Raw genomic sequence first — 23,350 nt, forward strand, 5'->3', positions numbered from 1 at the left:
TTATTTACAAACTGTACTGAAAGGTAACCAACAGTCTGAAACACTTAGGTTAAATATGCTGGTGTTTTGTTTTCTGGGACATGCACATTTAGTTCAGATATGTTGCATGAACACCACAATGCATTATTCAAGGAATATATGAGAACAATTTTCCTTATAATCAACAACTGACTCCCTGAGGTAGTGACTCGTAACTGTCCCATTAGTGTTAGTACTTGAGTTATAGAAGTGTCAAACACAGTGATTATCATCCAAGTAAATGATACATTTATTAATAATTTAATATAAGGTTTTTTAGAGAAGTTATACCCAAGTAAACATTAGCGCGACTCAACGAAGAGGGCCTGGCCTTAATGAGATTATTACATTGTCTACTGTGGATTTCATCTCAGTAGCACCTCCTAGTGTTAAATATTGGTTAAATCCGGGTAAAACTTTCATTAAGATGTCATGTCAGTGATAAACAGTGGAGCTAGAAATAAAACCTGTACAAAATAATACTTCAGACAGTCATGTTTTAAGGGGTATTTTATTTTAATAATATATAAATAAAGTACATAACTTTGTAATAAAGTAGTAATAATATAACATTTATGCAAATCATGTGCAGAAGGACCAGCCTTTCGCAAAAACTGAAGTAATAAATTACATGTTTAATTTAGACATGATTATACTGTAATCATACTGTTTTCATTTAAAAAATAAAGTTGTATCAAAAATTGCCAATGTTACACATCATCCTATGTAAATAAACAACACATTTGTAAAGCTGCCTTTATGAAAGATATGCATAATTTCCTCCACAGCTTCATTTTGTGGGATACATTATTCCTGCTGTGTATTGGGATAGGCCTGTATTTTTTGCCAACCATCTGTTATAGTTGGTGACTTTGGTGTAAACTCCTGGTTTATTCCTTTGGGCGCAGCCATCCCCCCAACTGACGATGCCAAACAGGAACATCCGGCCTGCAAAATCACAGACCAAAGGACCACCTGAGTCCCCCTGTAAGGAGTGCAGTTGGTTTAGTTACCAGTTTAAAAATCTAACTTAGAAGTTATGGTTTACAAAATTGTATATTGGTATGAATTAATCAACTTACTTTGCAGGAATCTAAACTCCAATTAGGGTCTGCAGCACAAAACATGTTCGAAGTGATGGCGTCTCCATAATAGTCTTTTCTCCTGCATTGTGATTGGGAGAGCAGGTTTACACGACCCTCTTTAAGGATTTTTGAATATCCCCCTGAAGACATAATAATATTAACAAAATGACAATTGCCAATAAGTGATGAGTTAAATGAGTTGAGAATCTTACATGGATTTTCCTGGCCATATCCTGCAATTTTGCATTGAAATCCCTCAGGCAGTTGAGTTCGAAAAGGTGTGAGGCACACAATACGTGTGGTTGCTGTTTTAACAGCACAGCCTCCATCATGGTTTATGATCTTCAGAAGTGCTGAAACACAAAGAACATCATGACAAATCAATTTAGAAGCAAATAAAAAGCATAATATAAATAAATACAAATAATAATAATGTTATCAAGCAGTACTAGGAGCAATACGTTTGTCAGGTAAATATTTAAATACTATTCTATACTATTCTAAATGCCTTTCTGGTTTAATCTTCTACTGGACACAAAACCATTTTCATGGGAATGTATCTTTCTTACCTATATCATTATTGTAATTGGAGGCATTGTATTTACGATGTATGACCAGTTTTTCCACCATAAACTTCTGCTCCTTAGAAGCATTGGTTTCATTAATTGCACTCTTGCCCAGATAAACAGTAATGTCCTTCCCACTTTGGTCCAACCTAAAGTAAAGCAGAAGATTACAAAATGTATACAATGTTTTTTAGTCATAATTCTCCAAAAATAAAAAGAGGAACTGAAAATTACCCATCGAAGCAGTGTGCAGCTGAGAGAACCCAACAAGGCGAGATGAGTGAGCCCCCGCAAAGAAATCTTCCACGACGTTCAAAGATGGCTGCCACCCAGGGCTGTGACTCTATACGTGTGAAAGAGCCACCCACTATTTTATACAGCCTACGTTCAGAAGTCTGACCACAAGTGAGCTCTGTGGAGACATAAAACAAATGTTTTATAAATATTTAAAAATTGTGTTATCAACAGTGTTTTACAAAGACTATGGCGGAACAGGCATTTGAATAATTGTATTGTGCACTATATATTCTTCTGGGGGGTCCGCTATCCGTTTAATGCCACACTATGGAACAAGCTAAGCAACAACATCTCCATGGAGAAGAGCAGATGGGGGACACCATGTCCAGAAAGGTTACATATAGTGCACCTTTAATACAATACTAAAGGAAGTATAATTCATTGTATCTGTTTATTGTTTGGCGTGTTTTTATAGAAGATGAATGCAGCCACCAAACTCTTACTACTCTTTACAACAACTTTAAGATAAACAAATACCTGTATCTTGAGGTTGAACTACAGGAGGTTTGACTGCTGGGGTAGAACCTGAGAAAACATGAAAAATAGAAACATTTAATACAACATAATGAAAGAAATGTATAATTATAAATGTGAGTGACTGATTATAACTTACATTTAGGAATGTTGCAGTATTCTCTAACAATATATGTTCCTTTTTTAACTTTGCACCATGGCATCAGCTTGGAATTTGGGTTCCTAAACATTTAAACATGTTTAAAACATCCTGTTTGATATACGTTGAATGTGATGTTAACATTGTGTTTACCTGCAGTAATTATGTTTGCCAATGCCAACAGAAGCTCCCCAAATACTTGTATAGCTGCCCCAGTTCAGGCACAGTCTCCCACTTTTAGACCGAGACACAGTTCCTCTGTAACTTCTGCCATCTCCAGACACACAATCATCTGAAAATCAAGTAAATGTATGAGTCATTCATGACCTAATGTAAGGCTGAGCAATATGAGAAAAAATGAATCAAGATAAATATATGGCTTTCAATTTCAGTTCCTTAAACCTTAACAAGACAGACTCTTAAACGGCGCAAAAGTATTTCTCAAATGTAATAGAAATGAGTATTAAAGTATATTAATTGCACAGTTGTAACCTAATGTGTCATTTTGTACATTCAGATATCAGTCTTACCTTTAAAAGAGCTTTGATTGGATAGCCACTTTGTAGACTTCGTCTAAGATGTGTAGAAAAAGGCAATGAGTTTACAATTGTACATAGAAATGTACCTGTGTAGACGTTGTTTTACATTAAATGTATTTACCATGTCAATGCTGAATGACATAATGATGGCGATGATGATGAATAGATTCATGCTAACTTGTGGTTTCTCTTCTTCTTATTGGGGATGTTTTTGTCTGAAGATGTGAAAAGGAACAAAAGCGATAGATAAGGAAGACTGTAAACAAAACCTTATATGGTAACTGTACGTTTCAATAAAATGCGAATCAGAATCAAACACTACATCCCGATGATCTGGTGAGCAAAGTAATTGACTGTGGTTTGTTGCTTTAGACACAGTGTTCACAACTAAACGTTAGAGTAGATTACGTTGTTTGTTGCACTGAAGAACATAATGCACCATCACTTACTATCTGCACGAAGAATGGTGATAACAATAATGCATGCATAAAGTAGCATCATATTAGAAAAGAAGAAATGTTAAATACAAAATTAAATGTGAACTCAATGTGAAAGTGAATAAAATGTAAAATAACACAAAATAAAACATTACGGCATAGGTAGTTTTAGTGAATTACCTGCAAATATGTAATTCCTCTGGACAGGACAAAAGAGAATTCTTGGATTTCTTGGTAATCTTCTTTTAGTGCTCCTATAAAGTACTGGATGTTGGGTTTAGGTCCAGCTCAAGTTTTTGTTTCAAAGTCTGTTGTCTCTTTTCTTAAATAGCCCTACAGTGCAAGGGGGCGGAGATAATTCAAACAATATGAAAAAATGTGCAGCCCTAAAGACAAAGCTGTGTCATTTCCTGTGCCCGCACTGACCATTAAACCTCCTCTTTGAAACATGGCCAAAATTGGTCACATACCGGTTGTGTTATCGTGGGAGTAAACACATATTCAGAAGTGTAGTTATGTATGTAGTGTAGGAGCAATGACGTATATTTAAAAAAAAATCACATCCTTGCACTGAAATCTCAGGTAATAAATGTATAGAAAAAAGAAGGAATTATATATTTTTAGCCCTTTATAGTAAAATCCTTGAGAACTCACCTGACAACGTTGTCACATTATAATATTCTGTGTATTTAGGTGTAAACATTATACATACCAAAGTGACTACAAATGACATAATTTTCACTGCGCTTCCCACTGCATCGCTCCTAAATCAAGCACAGTCATCAAAGCATTTAAGAATCATTTAGACTGTAGACCACATATCTTGTGAAAATGTAATGTTCTGTTAAAGCCAAATATAATACAGTGCTCTTTAATTTACAGGGAATTTTCTTTAGTTGCTTCATCTTTTAATCTGCTACAGTTACTCACAGTTCCTCCTGAAATCATAACTTTGGGGATTTCTGGCCTCGAGGGCTGTTTGACAGAGGTAGACGTCAAGAGTGGCACACAGGTGTTTTGTTATGAAAAGAGAGATGTCCTAACTTTGGAAACAACCAAATAGCTGTGGTTCAGCCCACTGCTCTGCTCCTCTGTCTGTCTCGAGGCACTGGTTAAAATATAAGTAAAGTGCTTTGTGTCATATTACATTATTTACAGATACAAAATTGCACAGATCAGATGAAAGCAGCTTATTTTATCACCAATCCCTCTTAAATCACATTGATGATTTGTTAATGTGTGTTTTGCTCAAGGACATAGTGACATCATTTGTACTGTTTGGAGTTGGGTTTAAACTGCTAACCTTTCTATTATATGCGACCGTTGCACCACCTGGGCAACGATAAACACTGCGGCTGAGTTACTGATCAGGAAACGCTTTGGTTGTGTTTCTTATTCTTATTATAATTATTCTTCTAATGAATTAAAAAAAATAAAGTCAAACCATTTACAAATACATCTGTTCTGATGTTAATTTTCCCCTTCAACAGGGATTCTGCTTGAGGGGTGTTTCCGCTTTTCCAGGTACCTCAGGATACGGTTACTCACCCCTGATGAAGTACAGAGTCAACACTCAGTGGCACTCTACTGTATTTTATTATGACAATGGCTGTCAATGAATCAGCCAGCCTTAATCACGCTTTGTTACATTTCCTGACTGACTAAACGCACTGACAGACCAACTCCAAATAAAATTGTTTTATATTGTTCTTAATGAAAGGAAACTTTTTAGGCTTATGTGAAAATTCTAAGTAAGGCAAGGTAAACTTTATTGTCCCAATGTCCCCTGGAAGAATTTAATTTGTCTGGATCTATTGCCACTTGTAGCGGCATAACACAATACATTCACACAATCTCAGTCACTCAAGTGTCAAGTGTTACATTCTATTTGGAAAAATCAAGTAAAGACAGCAGAAATTATTACATAATTAGACATTAGGTTAAATATTTAAATCTTAAACTAACTCCTTTCAAAAGTCAAATGTGTAAGAATACATTTTTAAACAAATAAATGTAAAATATGGTGACTAAAGGCTTCTATTTAGGAATAAATTGTATTAGTGAGGATTATAAGAAATGTATAATTATCAATGATTCATTGACTAATCATTGCAGCCCTAGTGTGAATTGTAATTTTGCATAAGCACAATTAAAAATGACCTTTGGCTAAACCTCCTTGTAATTTGAATGGACAATCATTTGTTTGTGATAAGTATTTACCACTTGATTTTCAAGAATAGTACAAATAAAACTGTGTGGGAACCTAAATAAAAAGAAGAAACGGCTTGTTCCTCATTGCTGAATTTAACACTTTTCAGTTTCATTGACTCTTCCGCATGGACCATTGTTCAGTGTTCGATAGGTTACATAAACAGACTTGTTACTCACTTCCAATTTTCAAGGAAGAGGACAAATCCGGTAGAGTCACATAGGGGCTTCATCACCTGATGTCCCGGAGAAATAAAAATAATACAATAATACAAAAAGCCTTTTAAACCAAACAATCAAATGAATAGTCTATGAAGACTGACAATTGATGTGGCATGTCTATAGTAAGAAAAGCAGTAAATTGGGGCCTAGCAGCTCATTTCAAACTAATAAACATTTTCATACAAATGTTTTTGTACAATACAGTTTTTTTTTTAAACATTTCATAATAATCCTGATAAATAATAGTTAGACCAGGGGGCAGGGGAAGAAAGTAACATTAGGCTTACCCAGGACAGTCCCAGTTTTGAGCCCTGTGTCCCGGCAGATGTATACAAAAACATCGATTTGAGATGTCCCAGTTTCAATCACTTTGAGACCTGGCAACAGTAAAGAAGGGAATATATTGTTGTTTCTTTAGCCAAAGTAGAGAAAATCTGGCTTTAGAATAACCAAAACACTCATTTCCACTGATAAAAGTCTATACATTGACTCACAAGTGAGCCGTAAAAGAGGCCTAAAATATAATAATTTCTAGGCCAATACTTGCCTTCATGTGCTGAAAAATATAAACGTGAAGTGTCGCGTTTCTGTCGCCATCTTGTGTTGTGTCCACTTGTACCACTCTACGCATGCGCACAATAAAAGTTCAGCCGCTGAGTTTTTACTTTCGCTTTAGTCTCATGTTTATCTTCTTACGAGACATCGCAGCATAAACAGTTGTTCTAACACTACAACGCAACATGTAAAGGTTTGAAGATATCATTATATATGTTTTGAATGAATGAATGTCACTAGTTACGGTGAGCAAGAGCTTATCTGGCAGGGAGCTAACTCACAGCAATGTCTCAAACAGAGATTTGCTAAACTATTGACTGGATCAGGTCAGTACCCTCATATTTTACGGAATACTTTTGTGTATCTAACATAAATAATGTCCAAACTTGTGGTGAGGTTGTTGATCTTCTAATAATGTGGTGGTGGTGTTGTTGTTGTTGTTGTTGTTGTTGTTGTTGTTGTTGCAGCCCGTTATGGACCGAGCAGCTCCCAGGCAGAGTCAGCAGACTGGCTCCTGGGAAAAGAAGGAAAGGCTTGGTGTGGGAGGATTTGGACATGTCTACCTCTACCAGCACCTTGTGAGTTCAGTTGTGTTATCATTGTGGCAATTGAAATGTTACATTTAAACCTAATGTTAAGTATTTTCCTGGTTGTCATTTTTTCGATAAGGATACTGGAGAAAAGCTAGCTGTGAAGATTTGTCGCTTAGATTTGAACGCCAAGAACAAGGATCGCTGGAGCAGAGAAATTCAAATTATGAAAAGGTTGGAAAAAGTTCTGTCTTGTCCACTTGATGTCATGTAAACACGCATTTCTGTTGTTTCTAATTAAAGATTAAGCCATGTTAATGTTGTTGAGGCACGAGACGTTCCTGAAGAATTGCTCTCAATCGCTATAAATGATCTTCCTCTGCTTGCTATGGAGTACTGCTCCAGGGGCGACCTGCGTAAGGTCAGGACACATCATTTGCCAACATTTGGATACTGTACTTTGCAGTGTTGAATGCATTTTTTATTTAGGTATTGAATAAACTGGAAAATTGTTGTGGATTAAAGGAAACTGAAATTCTTTCCCTTCTGAAAGACATTGGTAATGACCTTTAACTTTCTGATAATCTACTGAAACGTTGATTTAATAGGTAAAAACTCTGTAAATGCAGGTGCAGGTATTCAATATCTTCATGAAAACAAAATCATCCACAGAGACTTGAAGCCTGAGAACATAGTTCTGCAGGACAACAACGGAAAGGTGTTGCATCAGATTTGTTTATTACATGTGCACTAATGCATACTTATGTTTACGTTGCTTTATTTTCAGTTTATTCACAAAATAATTGATCTTGGCTATGCAAAAGACCTTGATCAGGGGAGTCTTTGTACATCGTTTGTGGGAACTCTGCAGTATCTGGTCAGTTTTTTTAGTGTATAAATAATCTGCCTTTTTAAACATTGTAGTTGCTGTTTTAAAGCTTTTGTAACTTTACTACTAGGCTCCTGAGCTTTTTGAAAGCAAACCCTACACTCTGACAGTGGACTACTGGAGCTTTGGGACTGTCATTTTTGAATGCACTTGTGGCATCCGTCCGTTTTTACATCACATGCAGCCAGTACAATGGTAAGACCATAAATCTATTAAAAATGTGTCTGCCATTTCATTATTGTGTCCCACCATCAGTACTAACAGAATTATGTTTGTTTGTTTATTTGTTAAAAGGACAAGTAAGGTGAAAAACAAAGGTCCCAAAGATATTATGGCAATAGAAGACATGAATGGAGAAGTCAGATTCTCTGCACATCTTCCCTATCCAAATAATCTCAGCAGGTAAAAACAATTGCTGCTGTTTTTATGTTGGGTCACTAATTGTAACAACTGTCTCATGTGCCTATAGACCTTTGTTGGAGCCAATTGAATCTCTTCTGCAAATCTTACTGTTGTGGGATCCTGCAATGCGCGGTGGAGAAAAGGATGCAAATACTGACAAGCCATTCTGTTTCAATATTCTGCAGACCGTTCTTGATATGAAGGCAGGACATATTTAACTATTCAATTAAAAAGATAACAATTAAACAGGATCATGAAGAAAATATATCTATATTTCAGATCATTCATGTGTTGGACATGACATCCGCCCAGATGCACTCCTTAGAGTTGAGTGCAGATGAAAGTCTGAACTCACTGGAGCTTCGACTGGAGACTCAGACTCAGGCTCACATTCCTCCTCTGAACCAGGAGCTCTTATTGGAGACAGGGATTTCTCTGGACCCCCGCAGACCACCGGCCCAGTGTCTGCCCCAGGATTTGGTATGACACCAGAACCATAGCTTTTTCACATTATGAACTGAAATATAAACAACTAAACTAAGATCCATGTTTGTCCAGGTCTAAACTAAGACAAGAACAGGAGATTTTGTTGTTTACAGGGGACATTTTTATAATATTAATAATTATGCCAATAATTGCAGCAATCAAAAGGAGTAATTATATTTGATTGTGAGTAATTGAGTAGCACTATATCATATGTCATAATAACTCCTAAACAACTCAAAAGATGGAATAAAGTCATTTTAATATCACAAAAAAAGACTTGATTTAGTCAATTGTAGTTGGGAAATATTTGTGTTAGCTATATTGTAGACTAAATAATCTTGTTTATATCACTTAGGTTTCATTGGTTTTAAATATTTTCTTTTCGTTTGTTTGTTTTTAGCGTGGCTGGGACAACTGTATAGTCTTTCTGTTCGACAAGAGCTTGATCAAATACTCTGGACCCCTTACTGCTAGAACTCTGCCAGATAGTGTTAATTTTATAGGTAAGATAATGCATGCCATATTTATTTTATTTATCATCAGGTCGATGGAGAACTAATTCTTATTTACAACTTTGACGAAGAGAGATCTTACCAATTGGTGTGATCATTCTCCTCTCATATTGTTCACCTGTGTTTTATTTCTTTCCCCTTTGTCCAATAATGATAATAATTTGATCACATTTCCAAGTCATGAGAAATGTGCTCAACAGTGCCATTAATGGTCTTGTTTGAAGTTCAAATATCACTCAAAAAGTGAAGTGAAAATGTTGCCAAAATAGCAATTCATGTCTTTTTCAGAAGGCTACACTTTCTGTTTTTATTTTCTTCAACTCTCTTTGACAGTTTTCTTTCTTAAAACTATGACTATGATGTTATCTTGGAGACAATATATATTATATATATTGTCTTCTAAATGTATTTATTTATTTCCAGTTATTGTTTATTTTCTGCACAGTGAGGGAGACGAAGACACAGCTTCCACTTGCAGCACTGAGAAAGGTTTGGGGTGAAGCTGTCAGCTATATATGTGGCCTCAAAGAGGACTATCTGCGCCTGTATCAGGGACAGAGAGCAGCCATGTAAGTACACATTTATCTGCATTATCTCTGATGAAGTATTTTAAACTTTTTTTTTTGCTTAGGCTGAGCTTGCTTCATTACAACACAAACCTTACTCGGTACAAGAACTTGCTCTTCTCGAGGTCTCAACAGCTCAGAGCAAAACTGTCTTTCTTTAAAACCAGTATCCAAAACGACCTAGAGCTGTTCACAAGACAACAACAAAATGGGATATGTTAGTATTTTCACATTTTCTAGCTTATTAGACTGTTGACTAATTTATACTATGTAATCATTTTCAAGCCTCTGAGAAAATGTTAAAGACCTGGCAAGAAAGTGAGGAAAAGGCTGACAACTTCACAAAGGTCTGTATTAACATTAACATAAAAATGAATCAATGATATTATCACACATGCATGTCAGAGTGAATGGTTTGATTTGTATGTTTCTGTCGATCCTAATTAATTTCATGTTTTTAATTCATGCAAATTCTAAAGTGCTTTTCAGCAACTATTAAGACTACACCTGGGTAAACATGAGCATCAAGAAGACAGTGTCTTTTAAAGGTCCCATATCATGCTAAATCAACCTTTCAGAGCTTTTAACCTTCTGACAGTGCTATGGTACCTCATATATGTGCCCAAAGTTTTTTTTTTTTATTCCTGCAGTCTTTAGCTATAGAAAAGTCTCTCCTTTTCCTCGGATGTGTAGACAGACAGGGCCGACCCAAAGGATGCGTCATCCTTGTGGAGTGCCGCAACACACTTCCCTGTTTCAGCCCATCCTCCAGGAAGCACTCTGTACCTGTAACATGCAGCTCTATTTACCTTGTGATTGATAATTGCTTTCTTTTGAAGCAGATACACAACTTTTGTATGACTTTTATAGGCATTGCCCCATACTTCAACATAATATGAAAGATAGGCCAAGTCTTGTGGGATTCCCCATACTACGATTTACTACGTATCCTGTGGCAAACAGTATGAATTAAATATTTAAAAAATATTCTATTTGTGATTTATGTATGGGACCCCTTATACCGTAAATGTGTAATTTTAGTAACAGAATATGATGATCAACAGAATAAAAAGATTTTTGTAAATCATGAAAAATTTATTTGATTTGAATTCAACAGAAATTAAGTTTTTGAAGAACAAATCCAATTTTTGAGTGAATTGTTTTTTGACCATTTTGGTGAATGAAGACAAAAGCAAAATGGGTCTATAGTTGTTATTGTATACCCTCCACTGTCTATGGAGAATGAATAAACAATATATTCTTATAATATTCTAACTGTGTTGTTTTCTATAGGTTGCAGATGTGGGCTACCTGGATGAAGAGATAGTGGGCTTGCATTTGGAGATTGTGGAGCTACAGAGAAGCCCATTTGCCAGGAAACAAGAGGATGTGATGAAGCAGCTGTATGCATCTGTTTGGTATCAGTGATACTCAAGGTTACTAGAAGATTCATTGCAAAACCCCTGTTTCTTTTAGTGAGGAAAAAGCAATAGACCTCTACAAGCAACTGAAAGCAAAATGTAAAAGTAGGTATCCATGGGTTTTAGAATTATAGATAAATGTAGACCGTTGTCCCAACAATTAACAATTTAAAACTAAATATCCTATATTTTTTGAATGATGATATTACATTTATGTGGTGTAAGTACCGGTACTTAAGTTAAATGTTGAAAGAATAAGATAAGATATTCCTTTATTGTCCCACATGGAGAAATTTAATTGATGCAACGCAGGTAGATACAGAGGTAGATACAGAAGAAAAGAACAGATCACTTATAGGAAGTTTGAAAAACACTCTCAGTAGAAGATCTATAAACAAAAACTCCTATAGACAAAACCTCCCATTTCCCAACAAGGGATGGAGGGCCAATAAGACAACAAGGGGAAACAACTGGAGGTGAAATATTTTGCTTTAGATTTAGAAAGACAGTACAAGTTTTGAATGTGACTCATTAATTCAGTATTAAATATTTCTGGAGATCATTCCAAAAAATAAGGGGACATTTTTTTACTTCTCTAAAGGTCCGGACCCTCCTCATGGCTACAGTGACAGCTCTGACATGGTACGGACAATTCTTCAGACTGTGCAAAATCAAGACAGAGTGCTTAAAGACCTGTATACTCACCTGAGGTGGGAGCTTCCTAATACAGACAATTATACAGATAAACTTAATAATAGATTTAAATCACATTTGCGTCTCTCTGTACTTCTGTAGCACTATCTTGGTTTTCAAGAGACGCATCATGGACTTGTTCCCAAAGTTGGAAAGAGCCTTGGAAAATATTGCAACAGCTGATGCAGCTGTAATGCAGATGCAGATGAAGAGACAAGGGCAGTTTTGGTACTTGCTCAAGGTTGCCTGTGTAAGATAGAAAAACAAAAAAACACTTTGACTATCGTGTGGTTAAAGATTTAAAATACATTTGTCTTACTATTCAAGGCGCAGACATGCATCCCACCTAAATCACTTCAAGGCAGTCCCTCAAATAAGTATGTAGACTATTACAATGTATGTGTTTCCAACACCATGCACTATTTTTTATGATTTCTTTCATTCTTTTAGTGCAACTGTTGGGCAGTTGTTGGATGAAAATCAACACTATCTGAGTCAACTGACATCTCTTCTGCAAGACAAAACACAGGACACGGAGGCAAATGTTATGGTATTTGTATTTACAGTATGCTTTGTCAGTTAATAAGATACATAAAAGTAAAGCTGAAATAAGCCATGAATAATGATAAATGTTTTCTGTTTAGGATCAAGATTGGAGCTGGACCCAGTATGATACTATGAAGATCCCACCGCAGGACCTATAGAATAAGAGTTAAACAAGTGCACATTTTTACAATTATGTATGTTTACACATACGCCTTAATAACTGTTCCAATATCATTGTGATGATATGTAGTTTCCATTACTGTAGGCCATTGATGTTCATTTGTGTATTTAAAATATTAATTTAATTTGTATTTATTATATAAGTTCTGTTTGTAATAAATAGTTTTGCTGTGAAAGTTAAATTAACTTATTTGAGCCTGAAATAATCAGGAATAATCATAAAACAATCTATAGTAAGCACAATCATCATTACGCATAATTTAAGGAAAGCGCTAGATACAATATGCAGTCACAGATCGCTCATGATCGTCACGTTTCCCACGCGCCCTGAACGCCTCGCTGTATCAGGGAAAGCGCGAGGAGGCGGGGCTAAGACTTTGAATGGTGAAACCAGCGAGGAGGCAAATTGATATAGAGGTAATGTATGATCGCAAAGTACTATATTTGTGATACTATTTCACTTTGTATTTGGTACTGTATATTGAGTATGTAACCCGTCAGCGTAGCGTGGCAGATGTGCACAGAAGCTAATAATAGTACTGAAGGACTGACTTCCGATAGTGAACGCTGTTAACGTTAGCGGCTAACATGAGCTAGCTCTGGCAGCGCAGTCTAATCAGTCTAATCTAATACATGTGAATATCCGACTGTAATAATTGTATAAGCATAAGCAAGACTGCATTAATCACAATGCAGTCTGTGTGCATGATCCGACTCTGGCCACTTGTTGAGGGCGTTAGCTTAGCCATTTGTACTAAGGCAAAAAAGCCATATATATATTTGCATATTCTTTCTTGTTCGATAAATACAAAACATTTTATGTATCATGTTAAACTACATGTAATTATGGATTAGATCGTAACTAGTTTCTAATATTACAAAACCATAATACTGATCAGAGAGCTGTCACAGTCTGTAACACATGCTTAGCAACTCTGTATTTATACTTGAAGGTAACCCCGAAATAAAAAAGTCTATATCTATATTACGCATTTAAACACTACTTACGTCAGAATAGTGTCATAAAGAATTTGTGGGCCTTTAGTCCCAGATCTCGATTGTGTGTTATGGTGGTCTAGGACATAAAACACCAAAGAAGAAGAAGGATTAAGTCTAAAGAATAAAGTCTAAAGAATAAAGTCTGGCGGTAATGTAACACTTGGATACCAGCTGCCATAAAACACCAAAGAAGAAGAAGATTGTCTGTTATCATAACATAACTTAAAGTACTTACATTAATCAAATATTTCCCTATAGTTTGGAGAAAGGGAGGATGACCATGCCACAAATCGGGGCCGTGTTTGCAGCAATAGCAGGAGTGATGGGCATCCTGTTGCACTCCTCCATTCACAAGATCGAGGAAGGACACCTTGCTGTGTATTACAGGTACCATAATTCATTACAATAAAAAGGGCATTATAAATGACTTAACTGGCTTTGAAGGGGAAAAATAATCTTAAGTGTCACAGATGAAGATGGCAAAATGCTTAAACAGTGATTCATGTTTACACTATAAATAACAGGACACATACAAACTACAAACTCACCCATGTGCCCTTTTGATTATTTAGAGCCACAGAGATGATCTTCACAAACTACATAACATAGGCTAATCCCTGCTGTTTGTTTTAGGGGTGGGGCCTTATTGACTGGCCCTAATGGTCCTGGATATCACATTATGTTGCCTTTCATTACCACATACAGATCTGTGCAGGTAAGCATGAGCCTGTTTTTGTAAAACCTTTACCCTGTTGTTTCAATTATTTTAACAACAACTGGCATATTGCTGTTTGCTGCTTCCAGTGCCATCTGTTCTTGCCCTGTCATTTAGCCATTTAAGCAAAGTGTTTGATAATGTGTTTCAAATGTGTTTGTTTTTGTCAGACTACGCTCCAGACCGATGAGATCAAGAATGTGCCTTGTGGAACAAGGTAATAGAATATTTGACATTTTAGAATATTATAATGAATATTATATTATTCTGTTATTTGTGAATAATTAACATAAGTGGCTTGAACTTCACATTTACAGCGGTGGTGTGATGATTTATTTTGATCGGATAGAGGTGGTGAACATGCTGCTCCCTTCTGCAGGTAGAGCAAGTTTTTTATGCCACGGTTAAGGTGTACTTTATTAATCTTAAACTTTAAGCTTTCATTTGAATCAGTTGAGGAAATGTTTTACAGTTTAACTCCTTGTTTTTATAGTGGTGGACACTGTGAGAAACTACACTGCAGATTATGACAAGACGCTGATTTTTAATAAAATCCACCATGAACTTAATCAGTTCTGCAGTGTACACACGCTTCAGGAAGTCTACATTGAGTTGTTTGGTGAGTGTATTTGAATAAAAACAAAAGCATTTCTGTAACACAAGTACACTATGAGTCTTGTAATGTTTACATTTGACTGACATTTAAATGACCTGTCCGAATTACACACAGAAGTATCACTTGAAATCCATTTCCTTGTACGTCATCTTATTTTGCTTTCTAGACATCATTGATGAAAACCTGAAGACTGCTTTGCAGAAAGACTTGAATGCAATGGCCCCTGGGCTCACAATACAGGTATTGTTCACACACTTGAGTCTATGTTTATAACCAGCATCTGCAGTGAGCTCTGCATTTTAATGTGGTGTAAAAAACAGACTAAGGTTTTAATTGAGCCTGGAACCCAACATGCCATGATTTTGATCTGATCTTTTATTTTTATAAAATGAGAGAGAAGGGAAATTGTAGAAACATTTGCATATGAAATTTATTATGTGTATGTACTATTTGTATGGACATTATTTGTTTGGTTGTAATACTATGCATTTCACTTCTCTTTTTAGGCGGTCCGTGTGACCAAACCTAAAATCCCTGAGTCTATTCGCCGGAACTTTGAACTAATGTGAGTTTACAACTCTGTTTACTTTTCATTCCTCCTTGTGACCCACCCACTCAGTTCCAGTGTGACCACATAAGTAGGAGAAATAACAGTTTATTTATGTGCACCTCAGGGAAGCTGAGAAGACCCGATTGTTGATCACTGTGCAGACACAGAAAGTGGTGGAGAAAGAAGCGGAGACTGAAAGAAAAAAGGCCATTATTGGTAAATTGTCTTGGTGGTTTTCTGAACTAGAATGGGTCCTAAAAATACACTAGCACAGTTCAGGCTTCGTACATTCATGGAAAACCTGGAAAAGTTATGGAAAATGAGAATACATTTTCTTGGCCCTGGAAAAGTGTGGAAAAGATTCTCCCACCCACACTTTGCAGAAGTGTCTGCAGGTGCAGCCCAGCAGGGACCGGAGCGCACACACGAGCCGCTTCGATAACTTGAAGTGAATCCCCCTCATGCTGGGAATAAACAGCATTGTATTGTTAGAACAGCGAACATGGTGGATCCTGTGTCTCACAGAGTGTGCGCCGGAAAACCTCTTTACGGGAAAACCTTAGGAATGAAAAATTTATAATGAATCGTGCATGAAGAATGGGAGGGGTGAGATTGGGCAGGTGGATTTATGCTTCGATTTAATTTGATTACTGCGTGATTTATTTTGACTTGTTGCATGGTGAATCATGGTGTATCAAGTTGTGCATGGTTTAATATTGCAAGATTATGGCTACAATGGACTATGGACTAGTTGATTTTGAGGTGTCCTCGCTCTCCACCCCTGAGGCAATGGTCTTTACTAAACCTCATATTTGTGTTCTGGATATTTTTAGCTCGTTGAAAAAAGAGGATCAAGTTCATGCAACGCGATTGTTTACCGCAGACACGCACAGAGTCTTTTTGATATGGTCGTTGGAAAGAAGCAAAGGCGATTGTCCTCAAAAGTTATACAAAACATAGGTTCAGACATCCTGATACAAGTCTGTGAAGCCTGGGCTGTTTAGGGGTAAAATAAAGATAAATAAGAAAGCAAATAAGAGAAGTATGGCAAAGAAAGTAAAATTGCTCTGCTGTATTTTTTTAAATTTTGAATCCTTTTGGGAATGAAAGCTCTTTTTGTGAATAATACATAGTAAAATTGTAACTAAAATCGAACATTTGCAGTTTGTTCTATATGTAGAAATCTGTAAGTAACTGTGGAAATGGTTATGGAAAACGTATGGAACAGTCATGATAAACTTTAAGTTAAAATCTGTACAAACCCCGATGGCTGCAAAATCCCACATCTCTCATCTTCACACAGAGGCTCAGAAGATGGCTCAGGTTGCAGAGATCCACTTTCAACAGAAGATTATGGAGAAAGAAACTGAGAAGAAAATCTCTGAAATTGAAGGTAAATTTATAATCTTCTATTTTTTAAATTAAGTTTTGAGTTATATTTTGGATAATTGTGTCTTATCACAGATGCTGCCTTCCTGGCCAGAGAAACGGCCAAAGCTGATGCAGAATATTACACAGCTGCCAAGTTTTCTGAAGCCAACAGGGTAAATGTCACTCACACTTGTGTTCTCATACACAAAAAGCATACACTTTATTCTGCTGTCATATCTTTATAGTTGAAGCTCACCCCAGAGTACTTGGAGTTGATGAAGTTCCAGGCCATTGCTGCCAACAGTAAGATCTACTTTGGCCAGGACATCCCCAACATGTTTGTGGAGGGAAACGGTGGTCCCCAAAAGTTGTCCCGATCTTCTGAGCAGCCAAGTGATAAATCAGACTTGCCTAAACAAAAACTGGAGAGTAATTGACCCCCCCAGCTTCCTCTCTGCATGACTCTTCTGCACTTGATGCACCTGTTCAGGATGAAATGGAGCAGCTTTGCAGTTTGTTTAGAGATGAGAATGCTCTAATCTTTAGCTAAATGGTGTGAAATCGAATGGAAGGGAGATTTGCAAGTAATAATATAAAAAGAGATGTGGCTTATTGTCTTAATATTCCTGAAGATGAACAGGAATTCGAATGAGAGTGATTAGTCAAATCAACCGAATAATATTCGCTTATGCTTGGAAAGATGGCGGGGGTGTTGCCCTAATCCATGTGTGTGCTTGCAAACCAGTGCAACTATATATATATATATATATATATATATATATATATATATATATATATATATATATATATATATATATATATATATATATATATATATATATATATATATATATATATATATATATATATATATATATATATATATATATATATATATATATATATATATATATATATATATATTGTATTCTTAAACAATGATTTTGCAAAGGTTTGGAACTGGAACCCAAAGGTAACACTAATTAAGATACAATGGTCTGAGTTTATGTAAGTGATAAGCAAAGGCTGCTTCTGTGCCAAATGTGATTGTCATCAGAATTCCTATGCCTCTCGTCTTCTGACACTGAACTGTAAGTTAGTTGGCTCTTGTTTTTTTTTTTAGTTCAAAGTGTTTTTGGTGAATGCCTTTGGTGGACTTACTCAGGACTTTTGACATCTTGTATGAACGTTCAATTATTTTATTTAAATTGGAATATTTTAACTAAAACAATCCCAGAAAGCAAATGGCCTCACAACCTACATTTATTCTGGATGAAAGTTTGTTTGAGGTCAATAAAGTGCTATTACACTACATTCAAATAAATATTGTGAAACATTTGCAGCTAACTCAGTCTTAAAACAACATAAAGTTACACCTCTCCCCTCGAAAGGGACACAGCACTTTCATAAAAGTGTTTTTTTTATGCTTCAGCCTGTTAAAAATGTCATGATAAAATTAGTCTACAACTTTTGGTTGGTTGACTTCTCTTGTTTTTCTCAAGAATTATTATCAATTCAAACAGTTCAGAACATATCCTCAAAAACTTTTGTAGTATTTTGAGAAAGTGTTCAATTGCATGGTCAAGAGTAGGCTACATCTTATAATTGTGTCTTCCTCTTGTTTACATTTTTATTACAGTGTTGATGTTTGTTCATTTAGTTTTGTGGCAACAAGCAGTAGTTCACCTTCAGTTATAGGTGAGATTGAGAGAGTAAAGGTGAAGGACACTACATGTGTTCATAATTTTTGTTTACTTGACAATTGAAAGGCAAACAGTGACGATCAGTTTAATAATTATTGGTGATGGGTTTGAATGCAAGCTGTTCTTGATTTACCTTACTAATTATTTTGTCAATTACTTGTCATTTTTTGTACAATCTGTGAATCTCTTATTTAAAAAAAGATTTATATGCAAAATGTTTCGACACTGTTCTTATGTAAAATAAAAACCTATTTTGGTAATATTCCTGTGGTTTGTGTTTTGTTCTCTATCTGACTCATCTTTTACCAGTAGATGGAGCACTCCTGCCATTTATCACTTTTTTAAAGTAACTGTAAAGCTAAACTGTAGAAGCGCTGGCCTTGGTTGTCAGAGCTAATCATCATTTATTCATATTAGTTTGATATGAGGCTAACTATAACCGTCTAGTTTATTATGGCAATGTGACATTGGATGGTAAATGCCTTACTTTCTATTGTGTGTCCACCCCACTTTGTCTTCTGTCATGATCAGCTAGAAATATGATCCCTGTGAGTGAAAATAAATCAACATTTACTTACAAAAGGTTTGTTTGGCGAGTTAAGTATGTGCAGCCCCCCTCTAAGGAAGTGAGGTCAAGTTCATGTATTGTATCTCCCCTAGAGGAACACCAACCTTGTACTCAATAAATCTTGATTCTGTGATTCATCAGCAACAGGCAGCACATTCTTCAATAGCTGCTCTCTTTCACATAAATACTTCTCTTGTGAGTGAGCCTGGCCCATTCACTCACATTTTTATTCCTTGGTGCTTTCTATTGGCCTGACACACTGTTCTGATTATTTCAGTCTTAAACTTTGTTAGAACAGTTTCGGTCCTGATTGTCTTATATTTATTTTTTTTAATGGAGAAAAAGGTTTAGAAATGTTGCATATAACAGGAAGCTGAAACCTATAAATAGTTTTATATAAACAGTCCTTTTTACCTTGTTAATAATTCTGCTCCATCAAAAGTAAGCTATAGACTAAGCTAAGTACGATAACTAATTTCATTTGTATTTGAGTGTGACAGTTGCTCATGGGGAAAGATGGCCCTCTATGGCAGATTTATCCCAGCTTCTTGAGTCATTGTGTACTTAGACGAGACACTTAACCCACTTTAACTATGTAAGAATATGGTGTGTGAGTTATTATGGCGGTGGGAAGAGAATCAGTGCAGATTGTCATCCACTCAGCTTATTACCACCAAGTATGGGTCGTAAATGAATAACACATAAACTATCGCACTATAACAATTGTACATGCATAAAATATATTCAACTTAGACAAAATTGGGCAAATGTTACCACTGTCCATGTAAGAGTGTCTTTCAAGAATGTATTAAACTGTTTTTGAATCATTCTTTATTGTTTGTGACCGTTGAATAGTTATAAAACAAGTAAAACCCAAGACCAGCATCAGGGCAGCATTAACTTCTTCTGACTCCTGCCTCATATTATTCTCTAAAGATGAAAACCACACACAAACACAACCTGATTTAAAGGGCTAGACCTTATCTCAAGTCATTCTGCAGCAGAGGCAGCCATAGTGTCCTGAACACTTCAAAATATTGTGTAGTTTCCCCGGGACGCTGTGGTTTCCTCTGACCATATGTCATTCACGCTGACTTTATTTAGACATGACAAGTCACTGACAAGCTGCCTATATTTTATATCTTTTTTATATCTTGTGCAATGTGGGCTGAAACGCTGCATACATTTTGAAACGGGAACTCGCTTGAATCTAACATGGGACGGATTTAAATGTGTGATTAACAGGCGAGTTAATGCCACTTTGTTATGAACCAGAAAATAACTTAGAGACATACAATGTACTATATATAACTTGAATACTGTCAGTTTTCCTTTGTGCAAAATGAAAAGTTCCTTTGGTGACTGGGCACATTTTGTAACAGTGTTTTAACATTCTACATTGATGTAGGGTGTTTTTATTACTACATTTGTCTTCTTTGAATTGCAGTCCTCCAGTTCAAATGTCTTTACTTGGAGTTACTTCCTTTAGCCTTGTATGTGTCCAGATGTCGTGTGAGCTCTTCAATCCGTAAGTCCTTCAGTCGAACCAAATGCTCCAACTTGCTCACTTTTACTTGCAGAATCTACAAATAAGATTGTTACCGGTACTTGCAAAAAGAACATTTCCACTTCTCCTGTACAAATATACTTTTCCCTTTTCCTCAGCTTGCAGATGTGCCCACAGAGGGAAAAGAAAAAAGTTACATCCGCTGAACAACTCGTTACTCTACTGCTGAACCAGCGTGTGACACATAACACATGTATCACACCCAGCGTTCTGCCTCACACACACGGCCTCCCGGCATCACACTGCAGATGTTGCCCTTCCCGGATCCGTGTTTATGCTCTTACCTCCACAGTTTCCTGCAACGACAGCGCCTCTTTGTCCTTCTCCTGTAGTAGCTGTCGCACACCGCTTTCCAAGTCATTCAAATTCACCCTTGGCTGCTCTTTGCTACAAAATGATATATGTTAATACAAACAAACATGCTACAATTGAAATTGCAACAGAAAGAAGATTGTGTTACCCTTTTCTTAATTTCCCCCTTTCTTCCTTTTTCTTCTCCAGTTCTGTTTCTTCTTTAACTTCATTGAGAAATGTTTCTGAGGAGAAAATAAAAACGCTGTAACTTTGATGGCCATAAGTGACTCATAACATTCTCACATTGATGACATACAGGCATTACACTTTCCACACTTTTTCAGATCTATATTTTTCTTTTGATATTCAGTCACTGAAGGCCACACTTATTTACACTAATATCGTACTGTAAAGAGCTCTCTATAAGTTCCGACTTGCAAATAGACAGGTATATTACGTTATACTCTGTTAAATCTTCGCAAGATGCCACTAATCTAAAAGAAATCCTAAACACATGATGATTATGTCTATACAGTCCATGTGTAAAGTTGACTTATCTGACAACAAAGAGGTGATAAATTAGGTGCTGATGACGTCCTGCAGTGGTAGGTTCAGGCCATGATAAAGGTAATTTTGTGTACATTAAGTCAGAGCGGTGAGGGCGAGTTGTGGTCTGGGTGTAGATGGAGGAGGAAACACCGGGCACAGGAAGGAAAGGCCTGGTTCAGCTCCAGAGGACGGGACAGGGACAGATGAGGTACGAGGAACAGCCCAGAGACACGACACTTAAAGGTTGTGACCTTCTCTTATCTGTCCAGGCAGGAATTGTAGCTCTGTTTGGATCTGTGTTTAGAAATGATGAATTGGTGTTTGTCAGCTCTTCAATCAAAGCTAAACCTCAAAATAGACCAAATCATCATCCACATCCTGATTTGGCAATACTTATTCTGAACATAGATTATTTTGCTTATGCTGCCATTTTGAAGAGGAAGCTTTCAAGGCATTTGTGCTGAATTACTAAAAAATAAATATACTGGCCTTATTGAAAATGTGGCGTGAAGTGATCATGAAAAAGCATTACCCTCAAAGAGTTTCCCCTGATTCCTGGAGTCATAATATTCTAAATCCTGCGTAAAAGAAAAAGAAAACAATAAAGCCACAACGTGATATTAAAAATACGTATAACCATACAGTACAAAATACACAATATAACATGCAGACCAGTGTTCTGTCCGGCTGCTCTATTCTTCGGTCTATCTTCTCCTTGAGGACGCTCAGAACAGGCTCTAAGGCTCCTGGGGTTTTCAGTACAATCTTGTTTACTGTGCCCTCCATCACCTGAAAGTTCAGCTTGGAAAATACCTTCCTGTTCACACAAAAAACATTGGTGGTTTTAATAGACTAAACTAGACTGGGTTAATCTGTGAAACTTGTGCTACTCTACAACTACTCTGCTACGACTTAAAAACTTTATAAAACTACTTTTATACACACACACACACACACACACACACTTACATCAGATTCATGCATGGTTTTGTATCAAATTGGGCGTGGTTTATTTAGAGCAACACAAGCATCTTCCACCCTGACCCATCTTTGATCTTTCCATCCAACTACTCAACATTAAGTGATAATATGAAGGAAAAAATGTATTTGCCCAGGTTCCTTGCCTGTTTAGAAGATCCCAGTTGCTGTGCTTCTGTGCAGTACTGCTGGCTGGAACGTAGTTGTGCAAATCAACAAGTTTGGGAAAATAATGTTTCACTACCTCAGCAGCCATCACTGCAAAAATGGAAGAGCAAGAACTAAAAACAATACAGACAAACAAACATGGTTCAAGTATTTGTTCATCTTAAATTCCAGTTCAATCCCTGTTGTTTTAAGATGATCTTGGTTCGATTGTGCCTTTGGTCTCTGCTGAAGTTACCTCCATCGCTGAAGTCCCGTGTGATTTGTCTCTTGGGCCGTGAGAGCGGGATTTGATCTAACCAGGCGTACAAGTCCTGCAGCTCCTCTTCACTCAACTCACGGTCCATTATTTTAAAGCGTTATTTATTTCACAGCTGCTGTATTATGATCCCTTTCCCCTCGGCTAACGCTAACTGGTTAGCCTCCCGATTAAATGTTGTTTGAGGCGTTGCTTAGCAACGGCTAATTACCGATGGCCCATGGAAACATGTGCTTGGAAAGCCCGGAGCC

At 36.6% G+C, this 23,350-nt stretch overlaps 4 protein-coding genes across 4 annotated transcripts; 2 read left to right on the top strand and 2 right to left on the bottom strand.

Moving 5' to 3' along the window:
- Positions 1-689: 689 nt before the first annotated feature.
- On the bottom strand, positions 690-2,875 carry LOC140351147 (urokinase-type plasminogen activator-like; the record flags this gene model as incomplete). Its single annotated transcript, XM_072436856.1, has 8 exons — positions 690-1,003; positions 1,101-1,243; positions 1,316-1,456; positions 1,673-1,818; positions 1,904-2,081; positions 2,444-2,491; positions 2,580-2,662; positions 2,733-2,875. Coding segments are annotated over 8 exons (1,077 nt in total), but the record flags the coding sequence as incomplete, so codon positions are not given.
- A 3,747-nt stretch (positions 2,876-6,622) lies between these two features.
- On the top strand, positions 6,623-12,925 carry LOC140351091 (inhibitor of nuclear factor kappa-B kinase subunit alpha-like). The gene is made up of 22 exons (XM_072436752.1): positions 6,623-6,866; positions 7,008-7,118; positions 7,210-7,304; positions 7,374-7,491; positions 7,560-7,629; positions 7,700-7,788; positions 7,858-7,947; positions 8,030-8,154; positions 8,254-8,361; positions 8,429-8,564; positions 8,641-8,841; positions 9,248-9,350; positions 9,805-9,928; positions 9,991-10,142; positions 10,211-10,272; positions 11,219-11,328; positions 11,402-11,451; positions 11,948-12,056; positions 12,142-12,289; positions 12,367-12,416; positions 12,490-12,589; positions 12,684-12,925. The coding sequence occupies exons 2-22, from the start codon at positions 7,014-7,016 to the stop codon at positions 12,741-12,743; spliced, it is 2,205 nt and encodes a 734-aa protein (XP_072292853.1). The 5' UTR covers positions 6,623-6,866; positions 7,008-7,013; the 3' UTR covers positions 12,744-12,925.
- Positions 12,926-13,100: 175 nt separating this feature from the next.
- Positions 13,101-17,765, top strand: erlin1 (ER lipid raft associated 1). Its single transcript, XM_072437231.1, has 12 exons — positions 13,101-13,182; positions 14,023-14,151; positions 14,398-14,479; positions 14,650-14,696; positions 14,797-14,858; positions 14,973-15,098; positions 15,262-15,335; positions 15,602-15,655; positions 15,765-15,861; positions 16,949-17,038; positions 17,110-17,189; positions 17,262-17,765. The coding sequence occupies exons 2-12, from the start codon at positions 14,039-14,041 to the stop codon at positions 17,451-17,453; spliced, it is 1,017 nt and encodes a 338-aa protein (XP_072293332.1). The 5' UTR covers positions 13,101-13,182; positions 14,023-14,038; the 3' UTR covers positions 17,454-17,765.
- Positions 17,766-20,533: 2,768 nt separating this feature from the next.
- Positions 20,534-23,273, bottom strand: spef1 (sperm flagellar 1). The gene is made up of 7 exons (XM_072436894.1): positions 23,079-23,273; positions 22,822-22,933; positions 22,370-22,514; positions 22,230-22,275; positions 21,315-21,390; positions 21,139-21,241; positions 20,534-20,870 (listed from the first exon to the last, which is right to left on the bottom strand). Exons 1-7 carry the CDS (start codon positions 23,185-23,187, stop codon positions 20,754-20,756), a joined length of 708 nt encoding a protein of 235 aa, XP_072292995.1. The 5' UTR covers positions 23,188-23,273; the 3' UTR covers positions 20,534-20,753.
- Between the last annotated feature and the right edge of the window lie 77 nt (positions 23,274-23,350).

Source organism: Eucyclogobius newberryi, unplaced genomic scaffold (assembly GCF_026437365.1).
Source record: "Eucyclogobius newberryi isolate DKJ021-1_F unplaced genomic scaffold, fEucNew1.0.hap1 SCAF_8, whole genome shotgun sequence".
Classification (NCBI taxonomy): domain Eukaryota; kingdom Metazoa; phylum Chordata; class Actinopteri; order Gobiiformes; family Gobiidae; genus Eucyclogobius; species Eucyclogobius newberryi.